General features: G+C 41.1%; 1 protein-coding gene across 3 annotated transcripts in view; it reads right to left on the bottom strand.

The window, feature by feature from the left end:
• Nucleotides 1-24,057, bottom strand: part of odad2 (outer dynein arm docking complex subunit 2) — a 204,766-nt gene that overhangs the window by 28,732 nt on the left and 151,977 nt on the right. Inside the window, exons 21-31 of one of the 3 annotated variants that reach the window (XM_030398319.1) lie at nt 23,266-23,277; nt 16,258-16,283; nt 14,740-14,986; nt 14,236-14,393; nt 13,243-13,450; nt 12,917-13,023; nt 12,235-12,371; nt 9,939-10,055; nt 5,733-5,950; nt 5,055-5,198; nt 3,943-4,096 (exon numbers count right to left, since the gene is read on the bottom strand). In XM_030398319.1, coding sequence (XP_030254179.1) covers nt 3,943-4,096; nt 5,055-5,198; nt 5,733-5,950; nt 9,939-10,055; nt 12,235-12,371; nt 12,917-13,023; nt 13,243-13,450; nt 14,236-14,393; nt 14,740-14,986; nt 16,258-16,283; nt 23,266-23,277 — 1,528 coding nt within the window. Of the gene's footprint in view, nt 1-3,942; nt 4,097-5,054; nt 5,199-5,732; nt 5,951-9,938; nt 10,056-12,234; nt 12,372-12,916; nt 13,024-13,242; nt 13,451-14,235; nt 14,394-14,739; nt 14,987-16,257; nt 16,374-23,265; nt 23,278-24,057 lie in introns of those variants that run through there. The other 2 variants (XM_030398317.1, XM_030398318.1) reach the window with 2 other exon arrangements.

The raw sequence follows: 24,057 nt of genomic DNA, 5'->3' as shown, positions 1-24,057 counted from the left end.
GGACCAAAGTAAGATATATTGTCAGAATGACGTTGCCATCCATTTGGAGCCACACAGGTAGTGTTATATACATATAAATCACAATGCAAAACACTAAGGTAAAAAGAAGTGACAGATAATATGTTAAAACCTCTTAAGGCTTAGAGAATTATGTAACGACAGTGTATACAGCAAACTTCTCCCGAAAAAACAATACAAACGCCACTACATATAGTACACCTCTACAATAACACACAGTCCAATAAGAGAATTTCAAGGAGTACCACTCTCAAATACGCCACATGCTATTTAGGCAGACAAAGTCATTAATCAGCATGAGGGATCAAATCCCATGCATAAGGTGAACCCGATATCTGACACTTAAAGATGCTTTACACATTTTGTCTCTTCCTTTACTCTAGATGTCTCAGCCTGAGCTCCTAAATAGCTGATGCCTTTATATTACTAAATGGTGGTCTTACTCTAGTCTGGTTCCTCTGGAGCTACAGAATGGCCTGCCTGAGCCACTCCAGGCCTATAAATCACAGCACTCAGCATGTGGGAGCAGGTATGGGGTTAATAGGGCTGTCAATGATACCCTGTTGACCTCAGGCCCTTTTCGTAAACCATTTTGTTGTGAATATTTTGTGCATGTTGGCTTGGACTTGATCCCAGCAGGGGTAAATGTGTATATTGAATTTAAGTGCTGAGATACATAAGAGTGCACGTCTGCAATGCTGGACTGGTGGACTTGGGCCACTGCCAGCCATAGTAGAGAGATGTAGTGCATGTCGGCAGAGGTCGAGCCATAGACGATGCATGAGGTTTCATACTACTCTGCAGTCTACAGCAGACTTCATGGCAAAGGCTACTAATGACAAGAACAAACCCAATCTCCTGCTCCATTATGGGAGCGGTTCTGCAGGGATGAATGAATGATCACTGGTTGTTTCTTGCTCTATATTTGACACTAGATCTCCTATAACGTAAAACTTGATCACCTAAGAGGATTTGCTGTCATAAAATGAGTGCAGTGCATGCTGAGCAAACGTCTAGTCGGCTCTTTCAATTGAGAAGTTGCTGAGCTAATGAGAAAGAAATGATGCAATTATTCTTGTGAGCAACTTCTCCAGACAGGACATGTTGTAAATGTATTTACAGGCATTAAAAATTAAATGTTTTAATTCAGTGCTGTAGTTGTTAAAAAAAAAAAAAAAAAAGCATGGAACATAATTGGATTTAAATCCACTTCTGCTGAGAAAATGAGCCGGTACTGGCTCTTGTTCACTGGAGACAGGATTACTTTTAGTGCCGCAATTAGTAGAATGGTTCTCCTGAGAGAAGAGCAGGGCAGTAGTACTGTGAATGCCCAGCAGAGGGAGAGCAACCTTAATGAGGGCTGAACACAATACCATGTGTGTCAGGGACCCAACTCTGCTTGTTAATCTACAGAAGCTTTAAGGGAAACTTACAGAAACAGAAGAAACAGAGGAAGAAATACTGCACTAAAGGTAACTTTTTTCTAAAAATCAGTCTGGTTCATTTTCCTTTGATTGTGACTGTTTAGAAAAGCCATCTGCTCATTAGAAAAAAGTTAAAAAAAAAAAGAAATTATGAATATTGTAAAATTGAATTATAAAATTGTTTACAGAACACAATATTGAAATGTTTATGTGTTAATTTGAAACATATTGCTTATCAGACACAATATTTACATATGTGAAAAAATGAAAATTGTTTTATGTTTAGAAAGACACAGGCCAACCTAACCGATAGCAGCTGGTGACTTTTCGCTTTATTTAAACAGACCTCATCATGTGATGTTCTTCTGTCTCAACTAGCACATTTTTACTTTGCTCGTCTCATTACCATGTTAATGAAAGCCTATATTCCGTACATATATGCACAAAAGTATTGTAAATAAAAAGCATGATAAAAAGCTTGCATATACTGTGCCAGTGAAGCATTACAGACCGGAAAGAGAAAGGTTAATTCTGTTAAAACTCTTTTCCATGTCGGTGTTGCAGACATTTCCTACAGGACGTACATACACCTGCACAAACACACACACACACATACTATATGAACCCATGTTTGCTGGATTTGGTCAGAGACCATGTAAGCATTTTAAAAGGTACAGATCTCCAGTCATACAAGTAAAAAAACAAACATATCGGAACCCGAGGCAAATACTCCTTCATAAATATCATTAAAACACAAAACAGAACATCCATGTGTTGCTTTATGAAAGAGTTAAACCTCCCTGAGTACAAACGGCTGTCTATAGTGCAAGGGGGAAAGAAGTGTGGTATGGCGTGTTTGTGTGTGTGTGTGTCTGTCTGTGTGTGTGTGTCTGTCTGTGTGTGTGTGTGTGGTGTGTGTGTGTGTGTGTATTGGGTGGGGAGGGGGGGATCTCCTCCTAAAATAAAACAGATATTTAACTTGGCCCATGCTAAGTTTCAGCATCTGATGGTAATGATATTATAAAATGACTACTGGACAAACCCCATAAATAACTGTGCTGTGTGGTTTCCAGACAGACAGAAAGCTAGGATACGTTGGTTACCGCGCCGCTGCATTTTGCTGAAGTGGGGACGCACACACACAACCCCTAAAGCTGACGCCACTGTCTGAAAAGTACGAAACACACAAACCATCTGCATTTGCCCTCTTTCATATCATTTACATCTTATTTTGTTCCTTTCTGGAAAGAACTAGCAGCCTGCCTTTAGAGTGGGAATTTCCTTTTGATATTCTACTGCATTTTGCTAAGCTAAAAATATCAACCTAGATTTGAACTTTAACGCAGTAAAAATCTACTCAGTTGCACTGTGAACGGTCTCATTTAGCACCAAGCCACAGAACACAAATCTGTTGGTAATATCAAGAAATGTCCCATTGTATAGAACTATGCTATGTAGACTATTATTACACATTTAACTAACATTAAAGGAACAGTTTACCGTACAAACAAAATTCAGACATTACTGTACCTACTCCCTCCAATGCTGATGGAAAGCTGGGCTAAGTTTCGCAGTCCACAAAACATTTCTGGAGTGTTCAACGTTGCAGAAACAACTGAAGTAGCTGGGGACTTATTTACCATTCTCCAGAAATGTTTTATGGACTGCAAAATTGACTTTCCATCGGCAAGGGGGTGAGTAGATAATGACTGAATTTTAATTTTTGCTCAACCTTTGCTCATTTAACTTTCTTTCAGTTGAAGCAGCATTTAAGCTGTTTCTTGCTGTTAAACATAAAGGGACTGGTTTGTGACAAAAAATAAAGTAACGCCGTTAATTTTAATACAATCTGTCAGAAAAATACAGTCTAGATAATCAGATAATAGAGACCACTCAGTGAGGCAGGGTAATCACTTAAGTCAAGTGGTCAGCACGGTCAGTCTGGGTCTTGTGCACTTCTATCCTATCTTCTTTTCCCTCCATGTTTTGACACATAAATATTCACCATATGCCCTGTCAGACCTATCAGGAGCGCTTCATTTTTATGCTTCTGCGGTGTGTGCAAACAATCCCTCCAGCCTCTGCCATCAGACAGCTTACTCCCCTCCGCCTTGGCACATGTGCAAGAGGCCCGTGTCAGAAACCAGGAACCCACAGGCCGAGCAAACCACTTCAATAAGCATCAACCTACAAAGCAATTGCCCATTTTTTTCATCTGACATCCTCTTTTTTATTGAGTGGCACCTTGATATGAGTGAGGCAAAACAGATAGTTTGGAATACGTGATTGGTCACGATATCTCAAGTTCTCCTACGCCTTCATGACTAAATATAAATTTCCATGGATTGCAGTATTTGAAAGTTGAACACTGACTCAGGACAGATTCAAATTCTTGCACAGATGGAGGGGAAAAAGAGCATGGACTTCATTGTTTCCTGTCAGTTGCTTGAAATCAATCAGAGGAAGAAAAACTGTTACATGCAGGGTGAAATTCCCGTACCTTAAGGTACTTGACCAGTTTCTGGATCTGCCAGTATTCAGAAGGTAGGTCTGTGTTACTCTCTGGACGGCGCTCTGGCTGCTCTTCCTCCTCCTCACTCTCAGATGAACTCTCACTGAAAACGTCTGCTGGCACGGCTCCTGCTGGGTTCCTTCTGAACAAAAAAAAGAGCAGATAACAGATAATCAGACTTCAGAAAATAATCCACAAAGATTTAGTTTAGTTTAGTTAGTATCAAGCAGACAATACATAGCTGGACAAAACGGATTGGAATCTCTTTTTCATAAATTTTAAATGGGAAAAACAGCCTGGACATCCCACACAAGGAGACCCATTAAGGATCTAGAAATTCAAGTGTCAAGTTTGAACTTCCTCCTAATCCGAGCAGCAGGAAAAGAAAGACTGTAATAATGTCAGGGGAGGACTGGAGTCTTCATCATATACAGAGCAAAGACTTGCGAGGTTATTGATGCAAACAGAAACGCAGATGGCTTTTTAAGGCCACTTGGATGACTGTATTATGAAAATTGGGCACTGCGGAGCAATGAAATTTGGTACGCATTCAAATGGGGCCGCTGAGAGACGGTTCCCATGTATGTAGAAAATAGCATTGCCAGGGGAGCATATTATCGGAAGGAGCGAGCCGATATTAAGGAGTGCTTTCCAGGTAGCAACATGATGAACACAGAACAAGACCTTCACGAAGCAGCCAGCATGAACACTGTCCTGGGTGGTGTGCAACCACGACTGTGATTGAGTGAATGCACCCTGGAGTCTTTTATTGCCTTGATGCTAAGTGATGAGCAGTAAAGAATGCTATCATTTGCTACCATCAATTTATGTTGCTAGCGGTCTCTGTACAATGGCAGATGTACGATAAGTATGGAGGCAGCTGAGGGGATACAGCTGCCAAGAGCTGAAGGAAGGAAAAAGCTTTAACGTAGGTTCTTGTTCAGTACAATGCCGAATATATCTGCAGTTTACACATTCCACTACACATTTCACAACTGCTAAAACAGCATTTTGCTCTTCTTATAAGCTTTTGTCTTATCTTCTTTCGACAAGAGATAGAAACAGTCCTAACAGATTAAGTGCTAGATCTGGACACTTACATTTTCTGGGAGGACAGGCGTCCTGGTAAAGAGGACACAGAGAATTCTGCTTTCATCTTGCTCTTGGCCCCCAGCTTTTTCTTCTGCATTTCACCAGACCTCTCCTTCCCGGAGCTCTTGCTGGGATTTTTTTCCTCTGCTTTCCTAAAATGATGTGAAGTGAGAGTCATTATGCCGGCTTCTATTTTGAAAACGGTTATTTTTCTAACATAATCATTATTTAACAACTCAAGACAAGAGGTTCAGTGGGCACTTTCTTTAGAGATACTTTTATCATGAGCCAGTTTCTCCTCAAATGGGTATAGTTATCACAAGGTACAGCTGCAACAGCTCAGCCTTGCTAGATCTATCAATCAAAGACCATATGTGATAGATCTTTTTGGATTTTTTCTACAACTTTTTCCCGACATTTCTGTCGGTAATTGGGTAGAAAAGGTTTCCATACTGTGAACATATTTATTAACTCAGATCTCTGTGTAATCAGAAATATTTGCTTTGCCCCAAAATTTAGAAAGCATAACACCGTCTCTTTTCTAATGTGTGACAGCTGGCGGACGCACTTAGCACATGTGACGAATGCTAGACATCTAAAAAGCTAACCTTTTCTACAAGTGGGATCCCTGGTGCGCAAGTTACGTCGTAGCCTGAAGATATTTCAGGACGCATCTAATCACATACCCACATGGAGACACGAGACCAAGATTCTTCCATCTCGTATATGGTTCGTATTTCTTCTTGCCGCCTGCCTTGTTCGGCGTGTGCTGTTGTCCCGCCTTCTCATGCACATTCTTTTCCTGTTGCTCGCAAGACCTCTGGGGTTGGCCTTGTTCCTCTGCGTCAACCGATTCCACATGCTGGATCTTTTGTGTTGATGGAAGCTCTTGAACTGCAAAATCCTGTCAGTAAGTGGAAAAAGACAAAGTCTGGAGAGTGAGGAAAAAAACCTCTCTCAATTTTCACCAAAATCATAGGGATATACAATAAATTGCGTTTAGTCTAACTGTATGCACTTGAGTTGTGAATTCCTCCCTATGATGCTTTTTTAAAACAAAGTAGTCATTCTGAGGATTCTTGTGGAGCTGTGTGCCATGTTTTCCACCCATCTGACGTGATGCCATTATTTGAGCCACATTACATTTCAACGTCTGACAAAGTGTTTACTCCAAGAAGAGCACATAAACGCAACAGAACAGTATCGGTGACACATGAAAAACATAAAGTTCACATAAAAGAACTTTCTCAACAATATGTCTACCTGCATTACAATTCAGTCTTTGAGGCACTGGAATAAAATACAACTTTCCTAAAGCTTTACATAAAGGAGGTCCCCCTCTGTTAATAAGCTGAACAATATCAAAAAGTTTATTGTTTCGGTACATTCCTCCCCTTAAAGCCTCGCAGCTTGGCACAGACAAAAGTAACGCCTTTGTGTCACTGTTATTCGGTTATGATTTTTTTTTTCTTTACTTTTGAAGGTCTTTATACCGAACTTTACAGCCTATACACGAATGCCAATAAGACACATGAATGGTTTGCAGGCAGGAGAGTTTTAATCGCAGACACCTGCTCTGCTGAAATAGCTCAGACTGTCATTGTTTGTTAGGGGCTTAACATTTTTAGGGGCAGGGAAAAAGAATTAAGATGTATTTCTATGGCTTGTGTTCACGCACAAGTTGGTGCCAAGCATGCCTGATCGCTTTTCCAAAGACTTGTTTTTCATAAAACACAAAGTGACCTGCTATTGGAAACATACAAGTCAATTTACCCAACCACAGACCCACAGTCTGACTTTATTAGGCTAACCAACCTTCTTTAATTCTATTATATGTAAAATGGACAGAGTCCATGCTTACAGAAGGGAAAGCTACAAATTCCCTGACATGCCACAGTAAGAAAGTCATATTACAGGTGCAACTCTGCATCTGAAAACACTACAAACCTGGAGACAAATAAACCGGACTGTCGCCTGCAGTCTTTTTAATAGCGGCTGACATTCAATTATTAGTTCTTTTCTTTTCCTTCATTTGTCTTTATTCGTACCATTTAGCGACCTTGACTCCAACTTTTTACATGTGTTTGGAGTAGATGTGTATCTCATTACTTGATCCATACTGATGGAAAATCAGCAGGGCGGCAAATCTGAAGCCACCGGCCATAAAACATCTGTCAGTGGCAGGATTCTAGCAGTCTCTGCTGACTGATTATGACAGTGAGGCAGTCTATATCAATTTCAGGATGAGAATAACAAAAACAAATCTACAACCCAGGGAGTTTTTTGCTTTCTGCTGAGCGTCCTATGCATGCAAATACACAGCATGTCCAATTTCCAATCACGCTGTGATGTCAAAATGAATCCTCAACACTGAACAGAAGAGGCGAGTCTGCTTCCTCCCTGTGTTGCAGACCTCGTCTCCTTTGGCTGCCTCTGCCCTATTGATTGAGGCTGTCTCATCTAATACAATTGTTAAAAAAGACCTGCTTCCTCACATTGGGAACAAGCAGATATGTTTGGAGATTAGGTGCTGTTATCTTTGGCTATCGCCTGTCGAGTTCAAGCACTCTGTGTTGCAATCAGGGAACTGAGCCGCGATTGTGTTTCTGACAGACACTGCTGCTATTGCTTACTCGAATTACCAGTGGACTGGATCAAGTCCACAAGAATGACTGCAATTACTTAATATCTCAGACACGGGATCCACATTGCACGATTTGATTGCCGTCGTCAGAAATCATTCAAGTGAATTTCAAAGCCGATGCGTTTTTAAAATGACCCTATCATATGAAGGCGATTAGCTCAAGCAGAGGCAGAGAGAAAGTCTTCAGCAGTGAGAGTGAAGCTGAAGTTACAGGACAGTGTGAGGCGCATATCAAAGGAGTTCAAGAATCCAGAAGAAAAAGACCTTGACAGTGATTTGTGCCTCCACACACTCATTCACAGCATTTTTTACTGCTGCTGTCCATCACTTTTAGATCGTTCAGTCTTAAAGCATCACTCTTCACACAGAAGCCATAAAACATAAAAGCCTGAATGTCTTTTTTTTCACACAGTTCAGCCTGGCACTCCTCATTGGTTTATTTAAGTCTTGACTAACCCCATTCCAGCTTACTATTCTGGCACCTTTAAATCTATCATCCCCTGCAAAGAAGTCATGTGGACTAACGAACCAACCAATTTCCCAGATATAATAGAGGCACCATTCTAAAGTGTTCTAATCTTTTTTTTTTAAAGATTATGGCTGTGTCTGAAATAGTCCCTAATACTCTCATTCACTTTTTCCAGTATAAAGCACTAAATACTCAATAATGTACTACATGCCATGGGGATTTATTTTTTCCATCCATTGTGGGAGTTTTTGGACTTTATGTTGCACACATTTCAAGCAACTTGGGACAATCAAAACACATTGTGGCCGAGGGGGAAACACTATTCACTGTGTAGTAAATATGGAGTCATTTCTGACAATCTAACAGCTGAGGCAAATATCCTGCGTAAGTAGCGCTATGCATGGTGGAATGTCTTGCTTTTCAATTCAGCACCTATGTAAACAGCTTAGAGCAGCCACACAGCCAGCATGAGCAACATTGCTCACTTGCGTGTTGTGCGAGGCTGCAGCGGCGCAACATCCAGAGATCCGTCTGGATTAATTTATTCTGCGACATCTGTGCTGTTCTCTGCAAAAATAGGCCTGAAAATGATCCGTAGACATCATACCAGTGTCACACAAAAGTTCTAATGTCTTTATCTGAAGTATGTTATAGACATTAAAACACTATACACAACAGATTAAGGGCAGTATTATTCTGGTGTGTTCTCATTTTCTTTCTCTCCCATTCGTTCCTCTTTCCACAAAGGTAAAGGAAAATCACATCATCATCTCGATTGAAAATTATTAAAGGCACACTCCATGTTGAAGGATAGGTCTGACAGTAGCAGCACTGCAGGAGCAGTGTTGTGTGTGTGGACACACACACAGGCGAGTGAGCCGCAGCAGTTCAGCACATTCCTTAATTTATTTGGCCAGTTATTGGTGTACTTGCACAGCAATGTAAAACCAGAGTCATATTCCTTGAATGTGTACACTTACTTGGCCAATAAAGCGATTTTGACATTTGTAAGTTGTATTACTCTGACCGTTTTACAGATTCTACCTTTGACAGCAAAATGTGTACTGTGAGTATACAATATTGTACATACATTGTATTCAGCTGAGAATTATATCACAAACAAAAAAAAATACATACATTCTGCTAAAAAAGAAGATCCTTATTGCACGCAACTTTAAAAAAGAACAGAGGTCCATACAGAGCCAACAGTGGGTAGCAATTGAACTTTAAAGTCTTTGATGAGCCTGTGATGATGCAACATTTTCCATCAGTGTGAGTGAGAAAAAAATAAGTTTCATATTTTTAAATGATTACCAGATTTTTTTGGTACAGCTGGAGTCTATTATTGAGGCGATTTGTTATGTCGTCAAATTACTAAAGCAGGAAATAGCACTTTGGAAATAAATCGAGTGTGTGTCTGTCTGTGTGTGTGTTTGTGTTGAGGGGGTGGACGGTGGGTGGGATGGAGCTGCGCTGTTTTGAACAGGGAACAGGGAACAGGGAGGAGGTCCCTTCAGAAATTTTTCAACACAGTGACAACCAGACACTAGCTCACTAGTGCGGAGCAGCACAGACACTGATTACACAATCCTAACTCTGTTTATGAATATGAGTCACACGGCATCGGGGATCAAATCAGATGAGAGAAGGATGATGTTCAAGGGACAAAGAGCCATTTCAACACCCACACATCTCCGCTTCAAGAGCTAAAATTCAAGGCTACAAAAAGGATGACTTATTGTGTTGATGATGATTGCATCTGCCTGTAATTCACTGTACCTGCTTGTTTATGTTCTCAGCAAAATGTGGAGATCTGCTATTCAGAAGTGTTACCAGGTCTTGGTACATAATACTTGTTCCCTCATATCCACTCTCCTCTCCATCCTGTTTTATGCCCTGTGAAAACAAAGTGAAAAACAGCTTCATTAATTCTCAAGACCACAATTATAATGTGACCCACATGTCAATTGGAATAGCTGAGGTTAGAGTACTACCAGGCAGCCTCAGAGAGGAAGTGTAAGACCATGTAAACTGCTAAACTATACCGCTCTCTGATGTTTCGTTTGCATCAATGTCACCCATTTGGTTTGAGGTTGCAGTTTTTCACCTTGGCTGAAATATTTCCAGGTGAAGAAACACAGGCAGGAAGTCTAGGGCTTGTCAGCAAAGTCAGTGGAAGAGTGAAAGGTGCCGCAGCATGCAAAAATCTTCACTTAGAAATGACTGCAAACACATTTAGAGAGATTCCTGGCATTTAGCAAGTATTTGGAAGCTCTCTGGGTGATTTTTAATGTGCAATTTTCAGGTATATTTATCAATGTAAATGAAAACTTTGTACTTTGTACTTTGTAATACTTTGTATTACATCACCTGGTAATTTAAAAACACAGGCCTGTTCTACAAGACCTTGGACAGCAACTGAAAACACTGCTAATTTAGATTTTTTTTTGTGGTTGCATGTATTGTACAGAAATCTGATATCTGCAACCTTTGTTTCAAACTTTTATGGATTATGGCGAATTGCTCTGGCCCAGTTCTATTACTGGGTGTGGTTATCTTGTAGCCCACTGCACTTCGTTTGAATACTCTGCCCCTTCCAGATGGAACAGCGTACAGGGGCATTTAAAAATGACAGGAGTAATTACTCTTGGTGAACTCAAGTCAGTCTTAAATGATCTGGAAAACAGAAGACTTAGTCAATGCCTCTGCTACTTAATGCTTTGTTTTTATCTTTAATTTTGATATTTTTGGAAACTGAAAAGTGTTTTACATCCCAAAATGGCTTTAGAGGCATATGATAATTTGATGAAAAGATCCTTGATCTATGACAGAGCCAGTGGCTCCAAGGACTACAGACCGATGGCACTGATCACTCACACCATGAAGACCCTGGACAGATAAAATACACATATATCTTTGGCCTATGCATTTGTCGTAGTCTTTGTCAGTTTGTCTGTTTTTGTTATGTGTCTCCTGTTCTGGCTCCCCACGTCAGCCTTGCGTCTCCTGTGTTCCTCATGTACCTTGTGTTCCTGCTAGTATTTCCACAGCTTTTTTGGTTTGTACGATATTTATTTATATTTAGTTTAGTTACTTTGGCTCTCCAATGTTTCCCTGCCTGCTTCTTGTGTCTTTTGCCACCTGCCTTTTTGTTTCTTGCATTTTGCCCTTTGAATTTTGTATTATTTGAGTTTGGGCTTTGGACTTCAGCTTTATGTTAATAAAATCTGCTTTTTGTTCAATTACCTGCCTGCCTGTGTGTTTTATGTTTAAGTGCCTTGTTGTGTCAACCTGATACCTAGGTGCACAACGGAGCATCATTCCTGTCTGTTGCCATAAACTTTTCCTTCAGTGTCACACTCTCTAAGTCAACAGACTGGCGCTTTGACTTAGTTTCTCACCCTGTAAATGGAATATCTGTCCAATTTCTGTGCAATATCTACTCATCCATTTGTTTGTTTCAGTTACCTGTGTAATATGATGCTATTCTATTGTTCTTGTTGTAGCATTTATCTAGCATTTATCTATCCTGTTAACAATCATCCAGTATTACACATTGCTTTATTACTCATTTAATATCTATACTGTAGTTACAGCGTATTATACAGCGTATTATAAGGCACATATCGTTTCATCTCCATTTCCATTAGCACTTCTCCGTCAAGATTGTGTGTGTGTGTGTGTGTGTGTGTATGTGTTTATATACTCTCTCTATATATTTGCAAAGTCATCACATATTATAGACTTATGCTCATATTTGTTATTTTCATAATTTAGCACTTGACATATTTTATTCTTACCTGTTCTACTCTTACTTATTGGGGAGGAGGATACACGGTAGATGAATTTATTGAGGTCTATGTCTTACATTCAAGATTTATGATTAAAGAAAAATAAAAAGCACTTCCAATAATTCTTTTCAGAATCACTTGAATTTGCTGCCACTTAACTGACTGTGCAATGATATGTTGTCTTTTTCGAAATATGCCAGAAGATATCCTCCCTGAACATCACAGAAAAAGAAAACAACATTATGCTGACTGTTGCAGCTGATGCTTGATCTTCCTCGTCTTACCCCATTGAGGAAAGCTCCAGCAGTGCTGCAGGTAACGTAGAGGGTCTCAGTGTCACAAGGCTCAATCACAAGATAGCACATTTCACCATGCACCTGTCTCCACGGAGGGGCACGACAGCCATTTGAAAACTCATAGTCTAGAAGGTAGAGGAAAAAAGGTTGCAATTTGTGGCAAACTTTATACTGTACTAGCCTGGTATCAAGCCACTGCAAGTTTGTCTTCAGAGGAAAAAAAGACACAGGGGAAAACGAGGAAAAAGAGGAACAATCACATAGGCTTGGGCTGTGAAGAGGATGACACAGTACTCCAAGCAGCACAGGTCAGGGACATGAGCCAAGGGGAGAGCAACAGTTTCTCTTACAATATGAATCATCCACTAAAAGAGAGGCACATGATGACACTATCATATTTTAAGGCTTGTTGGGAGAGCATTTTTACATAAGGTTTTATTTCAACCTGAGAAAGGGACACAGGGTTTTAATAAGACATGGTAGCTACACTGCAATGAAGCAAAAAACAGCACTGACTATGACTTGGTAAACTGCTATCTGGCCAATATAATGACTTCCATGTCTCTTGTGGCGACAGAGCACTGCCTTTTTATATTTTGGAATATCCAGCATTAGTGTTAACAGCAATTGCTTTCTTTGCAGCCCAGTGAAATGTGGAGATAATTCAAACCTGATGTGTATCGAACCGACTTCAACGCCCTCGTCTCCCCTTCGCTGCAGAACCGCCTCAACAGCTCAACTTCATTCTTCGCTGCGGTGGGGTCAAGCCTGACTTGTCTGAGATGAAAATGTAGGAAAAATAAAATCAAAACAAACATCTAGTCCAACACATCTATTCATGGTTACTTTTCTCAATCCAATGCCTTTTTCCAATAATAAAAAAAAACAACCACATGTTAAAGTAAAACTAGTTAGGTCTGGATGAAGAATAGCCATGGAGGATGAAGGATAATGAGAATTGATACTAAGAGAGCTGCAGATAGAAGAAACACCTACTCAGATATCTCTTTGAGGCACTTGCTGAGGAGCTGGGTATCCAAATTTTGAAGCAATAGGAACAGCCTGACCTTGACCTCCGAGTCTCTGCCTTGATCTTCGTCCTCCCCTTCGCCAATCAGACTTAATTCATCAGTATTGGCGCCTTCTTTCTCCAGGAGGCTGGCAAAGCTGGGACCAAGAATGTTTACAACAGGTTGTCTGTTTTCTGAAAAATTAAAGAGTATAGTGTTATTGTTTGGGGTTTTAGTAGAGTAATTTAATCTGTTATGTTGAAAGAATATCACTTCATGTGCCAATATTTTGTTTTTCTTCTTGTCTTTTTTTCTGTGTTCACCTGTGTTTTGTTAATTAGGTCTTGTATTTCTTAAAATGACGCTCTTTCTATGCATTTTGGCCTTTCAGGCACTCGTGAACAGGGCTTCAGGTCAGGGAAAATTAAGCTTTTGAAAAACTCCAGGTTCAGGACATTCAGAAAGTTCTTGATTGTACAGTGAGGGAATGTACGTTATATCACTTTTCATTATATTTAGAAAGACACAAACGGACATTGACAATACAACGACAGAAAAGAGACACAAAGAACGGCAGCATACTTTGTTTTGCTGAAAAACGTATCCAAAAATGTTCTGCGAATTCAGATGTTTCCAAAAATGTTGATAAGTAAGTTGGGTTAATTTTGAACGAACTTCACAGCAGACGTCTAATGTACTTTTCCACATGGATTTCTTTTCAAAAACTAAGCCAACATTCCCTCTCTTTGAAAAAAATCATAATACAGTCTGCTGTCCTACTAATACATATTACCTTTTTCCTTTTTGGCAGTGGCCCTAAAGTAAATACTTATCTGTTAAGAATTACCAATGGCAGTATAATTGGATGGTTGCAGAGGGTAACTAGGAGGACAAACAAATTAAGTCTGTGGGTTATGAAGGTATGCTGGTGGCTGGACTGCTTAGGATGCAAATCTCATCCTGTGGTCACTGTGCTTACCTTCTAGACATGCTCGAAGCTCCTCCAGCTTCTTATCGTCTGCCAGATGAACGAATTTAGAGAGCTGGCTGAAGCTGCGTACATAAACAGTGGGAGGGGAGAGCTGCAACAATGGACGCCCTTCACTGTCTTTCTCGTGGGACCTTACATCTGAGTCACTGAGGATAAAAGAAGAAAAAAAAACACTGAAAAACTCATTTTGATCTCTGTTATGTCTGTGTTAGATTATAAATGCCAATACACGTATGGCTTTTGTATTTCTCCGCTTCCCAGCTATAAGATAGAAACCTAACCACACACTGAAAGTAGATCAGAACTTCTGATGAAATAAAATGGAATGTATTCATTCTAACTGAAGTTGAAAAACAGATTAATTATAGCCAACTGCTTTGAGTATAGACAAGGTGAAATACATTTGGACACGATGGTGACAGCATATCCTGCACAGACACGTAATACTGAAAGCAGTGGCCAGCCAGCTGCAAGGCTCATGATTAGGCCAACCTGATGTCATAGTCTGTTTTGAAATCAGATGCCACTAAAGTGGTACTCCACTGGAGCGGCTCCTTGAACACATGTTCTGCCTCCTGTGGGTGTTGGGAGCTGAACTGCTCCACAAAGCACAGGATTTCTTTCAACAAGGACGTATTCATTGGTGTCAACTCCAGTTTGCCAGTGCCAGAGCTGGCTGTAGTCCACTGGGCTGCCCTGGACAGTGACACCCCCATCACCAATCTGGGATATTCTGAAACTGAAAATGTAAAACAACACAAACATTATTGACACTGTGTGGCTTCTGAGGGTTGTTACTATGCTTCACTTTACTATAGTTCATATCTTATCAATTTAGATCTTGGGGCCCTATGTAGACATATCAATAAATACTGTTTGAAAGCTGTGAGATATTTTAATGACATGTTTCAGAGCTGAAACAATTATTCAATTAAGTAATTTTTGTCTGATCAAAAGAGAAATATACACATAAATAACAAATATAATAACATATAAAAGATTGTCTTTAATAAGATTTATGGCACACAATTCCAGCGGCTTCACAACTGTGAGGATTTGCCTTTTTTGTGTCTTATGTGATAGTAAATAGAATATCTCAAGGGTATTGTGATGGTTCTATGATGGACATTTTTTAGCTAAATTTACTCATTTATGTACATAAAACATGATCATCATATTAACTGATAATGAAACTGATAATTGCAAGTTAATTTAAATAAAAAATAAACCAACTTTATAACATATTTGGAATGTATAGCCTATTTAATCTATGAGGAACTTACCGCACTAAACTGTAAAAATATATATATATAAGGCAAAAGCATGACAAACTAATATTCACATGACAAATGATAACTGTTAAGGGCATGAGAGTTAATGAGTTTGGGATCTTCAAAATGGAAACGTTAAGAACCGATACAATATATACTTAATCTGACTTGCATGTCACTCATGACACATTCTTACAAAACTAGCTATAAGCACACCTTTTTTAAAGCTAAGTGACTTTTTGACAAACAACAGACGACACTGAAAATGTCATTTTCACAAGCGAATTTCACACACCTGTTTGTTGAACATGCATATACAGCACATATTACACTGCATGTACTGCGCGAATGACTGTTTAGAAAAGGACGTGTTATTGTGTTGAATAATGTCTAGAGGTTAACGGTATTTCTGTAAAATTATTTTACCTATTTCTTGTGCAGCTAACTTAGGTAACTTAGGATACCTTAAACACTTGATATCACATCTGCACCCGTATTGTATTATTTGTCAAGGTTTCTTTAGTAACATTGATTTTAAACGTTTAGACAGAAGAACGCTTCCTAGCATTAAGTACTGCGGTTAATTTACGGTTTAGCCAGTTAACAAAGCTGCTTTACAGTCTCTAGCTCACGTTGGCCGAACTATTAAACTTTTTTTTTGCATTTTCACGACAATAAAACGCACGTTACCTGTTTCTACCCCAACTGTAACCCCTGTGGTCGCTGCTTTAAAGCAAACTTACCGTGTGTTTGAAGTTTTTTTCTCTTATTTCAAAACTTTTACCGACGGTTTGCTGTCCATGGAAACCACACGCTAACCTGTCAGTTAAACCCGCACCCCCCTTTGGTCGCTAGGATACATCCAAACACAACGGAGCGCGACTTGGGTCAAAAATCACCAAACCCAAAACTTAAATGACACCATGAAACCTGTGCTATTCTCACAGATAACATATTACTGATCCGCACATTAAATAATAACCTATTGGAAGTAACCGAGCATGGCAAGTGCATTGTAATACATTCAAGTAAAAAAACTCAGAGTTATGAAAATAGCGGTTTTTTTTTTTTTATCAGATTGAAAAAAAAAAACGCTATTTAGACAGAACTTCTAACATGCTCATACAATTTGCAGGCAGTGAAATGCCGGATGGCCGATCTTGAGGCTAAAGAGGCCAAGTGGGCAATAAAGAAAAATAACAACTGCGGAAAAAGCTATATAAAAGTCTACTATAAAACATGCATAGTAAGTCTAACATTGGATCTGCAATTTGTTGTGACTTGCATGGTCAGAGACTCCAAAATGTCAAGTCAAATGTTGTCATCATAATAAAATCCCTGTATGCTTTCCTTTTAGAGTGTCCACATGACCGCATATTTGAGAGCCTATTTCCCCTGTCACTACTGGTTTGGCACTGTCCTGCAGATAAACACTGGTGAGTGAAAACAGTCTATTTCTGTGGACACGCTCCGTTTCAACGCAGCAAGTTCACTCAGTTTAAAGTTATTAGTCCAATCAGCACAGGTCGCCTTATTCACGACACGAAGATCCAAAGGCGGATAAAGTCGTTTTTAAGCGGAAAAGCCACTGAAATCAGCATTCTACTTTTGTATTTGTTATCTAATTTGAATTAGTTTCCACCACTTTAAAGTGGACTAGTGCAGCCACTTCACATGGTAGAATATGATGAGAATGATTCGCAAGTACGACATGGTCAAGAATATAACACTTTGGTCTCTTTTTATCATACACACTGAAACCAAACTCACACAAAAGGTGATATGAGACAGACACAGTGAGAAATATGCAGGGCGAAAATGGTAGAAAAGTTCAAATATCCTCCAGACACATGATTCATAAATGGGGTACAGACATGTTTCCATTCAATGTGATCAAACCCCTTCCCTCATCAAGAACCAATTTGGGTCCTTATTGTTTGGCAGCTGTCCAGCCAGGGGCGTCTCATAGCCTGTGAAACCACAGATTTTCTCTGGTGTTTGACTTTTTTGGCACACCTTCCGCCAGGAGTGCCTATAGAGACCTAGTAGTAGTTTATCTAGCACCAAGAGAGATCATGCTGGATGTTGCCGGTGTTAGAAGAGTGGATTTATGAGTTTGCCTCTCCCTCCAGGTATTCTACTTGGAACAAGGGGAAAGCTGTCTGAGTTAAGAACCGTTGAGAATCTGCAGCGGGGTGCTGGGGCGGCGGAGCTCAGACGGAGCTGATGTAGAAGTGTGTGCAACTTGTGTGTGCGTCTGAGTTTGCCTGACAGTGAGGCAGTGAGGGGGGAAAAAACAGAGCAAAGAAAGATGAAGGACTGAAAGAAGCAAATGGGAAGAAAAGCAGGATGGATGAGGGTCTTAATATATCTCACCCGGGGTCTCATTAGCGAGCCTAATTGCCGTTCGTTAAAAGGGATTAAATGAAACCTCTGCCTGAGGTCAAACAAATACACTCAGAGCTCAGAAGCACCTGCTCGTTCTTGGATGTTCCCTTACTGAAAACTTAATACAGCATAATAAACACAAGTGCTCTCCGTGCCATTTCTCCAATGCATGAGTTCAGTCACTGATTGACCTGCATGGAAACACACTGATGGCATGCAGAGCAGCACACCGGCCCAGCCTGTTTGCGCACGGACGTCATTACTGCACGCGCTCGACCTCCACAACACTCCATTAACACAGAGACTGAATGTACACAAAAAAGCAGCGCGTGCATAGGAAGAGTGATGATGAGGATGTGTTGCCGACTACTGTTCCCGTTCCTGGTTTTAAAAAAGGCAGCCACGGAGCGTGTCTCCTCTATTTTCCTCCCTCTCGCTCTCAGGCGTGGATTCACATCCTCCGAAGAGCTCTGATGTTTGTACAGGCTTCGTGTCAAGTCTAGTTCGGCCCCAGCTCGCCTCATGGCCATGCGGTCAAAGCAGGAAAGGAAGAGGGGTGACACTGGTCATTGTAATGAGCACCTGGGACATATATGTCACCAATCCATGGGAGGCTCTGAAATAGAAAACAGTTAAAGCGAGTGTAGCGAGAGGTTGTGACCGCATCACCTGGTTGTAAAAAAGGTCCAAATCCCGGCCTGTTATTTCCCATAATCCTCTGTGTTTTTAGGCACGGAGATTACGGGCCAAGTGTCTTAAAATGGGATTCAGCATGGCTGATGTGTGATGTTAGCCTACAAGGAGCCTGAAGACCTGTGGTGTAACTTTTTTTATTTATATATATATAGGAACAGTTTATAGCACCCATTTAATACACTCAACTACGATGAGCTCATTTGGTCATTTTAAGTCATTGACTGGTTGACTGTTTAAATGGGCACTAGCATAAGAAGAGATTGGAAATTGCATGAGGCCCCGCTCAAACTGTGAAGAGGGATACCAGAAGTAAAGGCAGCATTGCCAAAGAAAAATTAACATATAATACAAATACATAGTATTGAGAATATCTCGCCATTAACCTCTCATTGCCTTATGGTACCCATCGAAACAAGGGCAATCTCGCAATTGGTAGTAACCAAAAACTGTAAAGTCTGCGATATTTCACCAATAAAATGTGTTAAAGCTACGTTATGCAGGAATTGGTTTGTGCGATTTGACGCCCCCCCTTGTTTCTGCGTGCAACACCACAGCTGTAAATACGAGTCCCTGGTCAGTCTTGGGGTAGAGCCAGCATCTTGTTATCCGAAGGTCGCTGGTTCAGTTCCCCTGGTCTGCATGTCGAAGTGTCCTCGAGCAAGATACTGAACCCCAAACTGCTCCTGATGTGCTGGTCGGCACCTTGCATGGCAGCCACCGCCATCAATGAATGAATTACAAAAGCGTCCGCTAAATGCCCTAAAATGTAAATGTTATTAGGTAGAATGTCTAGCTGGCAGCCCTTAGCCGATACTTTAGCAGCAAGTAAAGCTATCTGTCATGAGGAGACTCCGTAGATCGCAGAGCAGCAGTAGAGCAGCCTCAGAACATCATAGGGAAAACCAAAATAAAAACGTTCTCCGTAAAATACAATCCAGCTTTATTAATATATGCATTACACAATTCCCTTAGCGGATCCTAGCCACCCACCCAAGGTAAAAGCGATCAGGTGCAGGGTGGATCTGACACCATTCTCCCTATTACAAGACAGTGTACAATCAAAATTATTTTTAGGCTGTTATTTTAAGACAAAAAAGTTACAAAATGTTGCTCGAAGTCGTCCTTAAAGTTGAACTTATAATGCAGACTACATAAATATTAATCTGTTCTATATGAGTCTCAGCAAACAAAACCTGATACTGTTGAGAATATACTTTTATGCAACAATATCACCGCTTAAACTCTTCTACATGGACATAAACCTGCAATTGTGGTTTTCCAACACTGCGCACAGCATGCTTTTCAAGTGGCGATCGCTTAGTGCCAGTGCTTTCTTTGGAGTGGATGGGCGCTTGTCAAATATAGAAGTAACAGAAGATTTATGGCCATAGGGCTTCTGGGGAAAACCAATGACAAGGTCTATATCTATAAGGCCTCAAACACATCTTGTTTCTTTTGGTTGCGATTCCTGCATGGTGACACTTGGATCCTCTTGCGAAGTCATCGAGGCACTTTACAAGGGCTTTTTCATGCATTTCCAGAAAAAGCCGAATGAGCGCACGCGACCACAAAACATACCTTAGAGAAAAGTCGTATCACCATGAACTTGGATGTTCCCAACTGGATGGTGTTTTCGTCCTACATGGGCACAATGTCATTTCATTTAAAAATAGGAAAATAAACATGCTAAATGGACTTGCGCTTCCTAAAATGCTTTTTCCGGCCTACTGACCGCTCAAAGCGCTTTACAACATGGCGGTCATGCAAGGTGCCAGCTGCTCATCAGGAGCAATTTGGGGTTCAGTATCTTGCACAAGGATACTTTGACATGCAGCTGGGGGAGCCGGGATTCAAACCAGCGACCTTCCGGTTACCAGTCCGGAGCCACAGGGCAAGTGCCCACTTTCCTGATTATTACTCCAGCCTTGGGAAAATTAGACGCTGACTGTGCACTTTAATAGCCCATGACCTGTTCAACTTCAACTTTTTCTTGTCATTCCTCTCATTTCCTATCATCTCTCTGCTGTATGCTATCAAATTAAAGTCAACAATGCCCAAAGAATTATTTACAAAAACAACCATAAGAGCTGTCTTTTGTCCGGTTCATGTGAGGATATGTTGGCGCCACCTTCACCTGTTTACCAGATAAAGGCATCCAAGTACCCTTAAGCTGGCAAAAATCTGTTCTGCTCGACCGATCGCGTAGCCCGCGCTCCCCTCCTCTCCTCGCCCGGAGATTGCAGCTGGTTCTGTTCTTTCAAGACATTAGCACGCCGAATACAAAAAAAAAAACCACAGATCCTCCCTCGCTTTCTTTCTTCCTCCCTTCACCTCCTTGCTTCTCCGTCTCACTCGCTTCATCCCTCACAGTGCAGTTATTATTTTGAAAGTGCGGTAGGGAGAGGCCGTCCTCAGTCACTAACGCTCGGAGGGCCGTAATACAGTTTGACTTTTTGCTTCAGAACCTCTCCAGGAAGACATCAGGGGCCCTTCGCTCCTTCCCTTCTCTGTCTCATGGTGAAGGGAGAGCTGAAGGTGGCGGCCAAGAAACAGGAAAGCGGGCAAAGGCAAGAGGTAATAAAAATCAAAAGAGGGAGGGGAGCTGGTGAGTAAGTGGGAAAGAGAGTGAGAAGAAAACATGGATAACAAATGGAGGTGGATGTTGAGTGGAGGATGGAAATGGAAAAGGTTCGGGAAGGGAAGCGAGAGTGAGGACAGACGAAGAGGGCACTTGTTAAGTGCAATGAGAGGTGAATGAGAGAGGAGGCTGGTCTGCTGTCCTCCCATCATTAGAGAGAAGGTGCTGCCGGAGACCTTTATGTTGGTGCGGCTCCAGCGTTGGCGCCACAAGGCCAATCAGAAAAAGACGGAGACGAACACTGCTCCTCGGAAATAATGACACATGCTCTTGAGAGGCATGAAAAGAAAAAGAAAAAAAAAAAAGACTTCAGACAGAGAGGACTTTGCCTGGAGACAACTCTGTTGTTCATCACATCATTTATTTTAAACACAGAACAGTACACCTCTTTCTTTGCTCTGAATGGTCTTGTTATCCTTTTGTTATTCTTAGGAAACCCAATTGAAGCGAGTTTAAACTTTAACTCTCGTCTCTCCCTTTTTTTATACTGGTAATTGTATTTTGAAATCCCAGTTGCCAGAATAAATGTTGGCAATGTATGTTTCAGCAGACCACGGATATGTTGAAACGTAACGTTTCCTTACATTGCGCCTTTACTTTGGGTCCGTCGTTCAATTTATTGAGGTGAAAATGCTGTGCTTACGGTCGGGTCAGGTTCAGGCACCAATAAGGTTCGGAAAAAGGTCATTATTAAGTTTAAAGCTGGAAATTGTCCGCACATCTTAAAAATATCAGGTTCAGTTCCAACCAACATGACCGTAAATTGTGTCGACTTCTCCTTAAAAAAAAAAAACCCACCTGGAAAGTTTAATGTTAAAGTGCTCTTGAACAGCGGTCTCTTCCCTGCCACCTCAGTCCTTTTCATTTTAATGTTATCTGATACAAATTTGCAATGCATTGTATAAATACTGATATGGTACATATGTTTTAACATATCGGCGGTTTGCAGAAAAGTATAACGGCCATAAAAACAGACTATCATGTAAACGCCATTATCAAAATTCTATTCAGTTGGGTTCAGTTTGATCGAAGAGTCTTTAATGTGTTCGTTTGAGCACTTTAGCAGACTATGCTTATCAGCTGTCTTATTTAAGGTGTAAAAAGCAATTCTGGAGCATGGTAGTTGATTGTACACTGTACTGTCTCGTTCCCAGGTCAGCGAATAGCACCACTTTGGGTCAGGAGGTTGGGCTGGACACTGACCCCAGGGACGACTCTAGGATCAGACATCGAGGAGTGCTCGGCTCTCACATTTCAAATTCTATTGTGGATTAAACGGGTGCTGTTGTTTTTTTGTTATATAATAACAATCCTCTCTATCTTTCCATGATCTCACCTGGTTCATCCTTGTCTCTTTCTCTCCATCCATCCCTCTCTGCGCTGAGAATCACACGTAAGCATATCGCATCTACTCAGCGGGAAAATGACCAAAGGTAAGGGAGAGTCAGTTTCTAACATTATTCTGATTGAACGTTCGGTTACCGTGGGTCAGGTCACATCAAAACCTCGCTCTGATCTGAAGCTGGCTGTTTTTTGCAGAGAAAATCATTATGGTATGGGTCAACTGCATCGGTCTGAAACTAGCGACGACACTTGCGCTGTGCACCGCCTCACACCAAGCATAAGACGGAGCCCATTATGTAGTTGGACACTGGTTGGAGACAATGATGTGCTGGGCTCAAAGTATACAGCCCTCGAGCCAAAGAAATGAGCCGCTGCAGCACTGGCAGACTTGTTCAGCAGCAAACCCATCTAAAGACCTGCCTCGGAAGCTACAGCTTATCCCAAACCTCACTCTGTGAATGGAGAGGCCGTCAGAGGAGCTGAAACAGCAGGTTAACCAGCAGGAGAGTGGGCCTGGAAGTGAAGGAGCAAATCACAAGATGAGCCTGTAAAGTTTAAAATTGACTCCGGGGCTGATTGTAGTATATTGAGTGAAAGGGCGAAGACATTTGACAATAAAGCTGCCAAAAAAGAGAGGACAGCCAGAGATCGACCATCTTCACAACATCTTATAGAAGATACTGTTTTAAGCATCTTCTTTTCGGGGTCACTAGTGCATCAAAAGCCTCTGGAGACTGGAGGGAGTCGCGGTCTACATGGATTGGTTAGACACTGTCCACTGCAGGGTCATGAGTCTGCGCAATGAGAGGAGACATGAGTAGCGTCCCAGCATCGCAACTGAAGACGGACAACATCTGAGCTGAGACAGCATGAGGTGATCAGGTAAGCAAAAAGGGGGGTGGCCTGAACACAAGGGACACACACACACACCTGTGCGAGGGAGTACTGCAGTAGTGGCAGGTCATACCCATGGAGCCCCTCCAGTGACGCTGGTGAAAAAAATATTATTGCTTAATAACGCGCCACCAGAGGGGCTCCATACATACCTCAGTTAGATTGAGAAAAATGAGCCCTGTACAAGGAAAAAACTGTCACTATCTACAAGAAGAGCCTGCTGCAGGGTCTAGAGAGATGACATAAATGCTGACCATAGATGTAAAAAATGTTGTGTGTAAAGCAAACTCTACGCAGGAAGTGTGTTTCACATGAAACCAAAACGAAATCTCTGGCAAACAGTAAAAACACATTCAGCTGCTGTGGTGTAATTAATCAGAGTCAAACGGAGACTACAGCAAGTAGCCTGAAATATGTGTTTTGTTTGAGCTCGTGCCAATCAGTTGCAGATTTCAAGAGAGCAATATTTTGTTCAGCCGCTCATTTATACAAGTTGTTGCGAGTAGCATTGGAAGATAAAGTTCAGGTAAAAGTAATAAAATTGCACACTAAAAGTTGCGTTCAGAAAAGGCTATTAAA

The sequence above is a fragment of the Sparus aurata genome, chromosome 19 (assembly GCF_900880675.1).
Source record: "Sparus aurata chromosome 19, fSpaAur1.1, whole genome shotgun sequence".
NCBI classification, from domain to species: domain Eukaryota; kingdom Metazoa; phylum Chordata; class Actinopteri; order Spariformes; family Sparidae; genus Sparus; species Sparus aurata.
The sequence above is the reverse complement of the archived record's forward strand: the minus strand, read 5'-3'. Positions and strand labels throughout refer to the sequence as shown.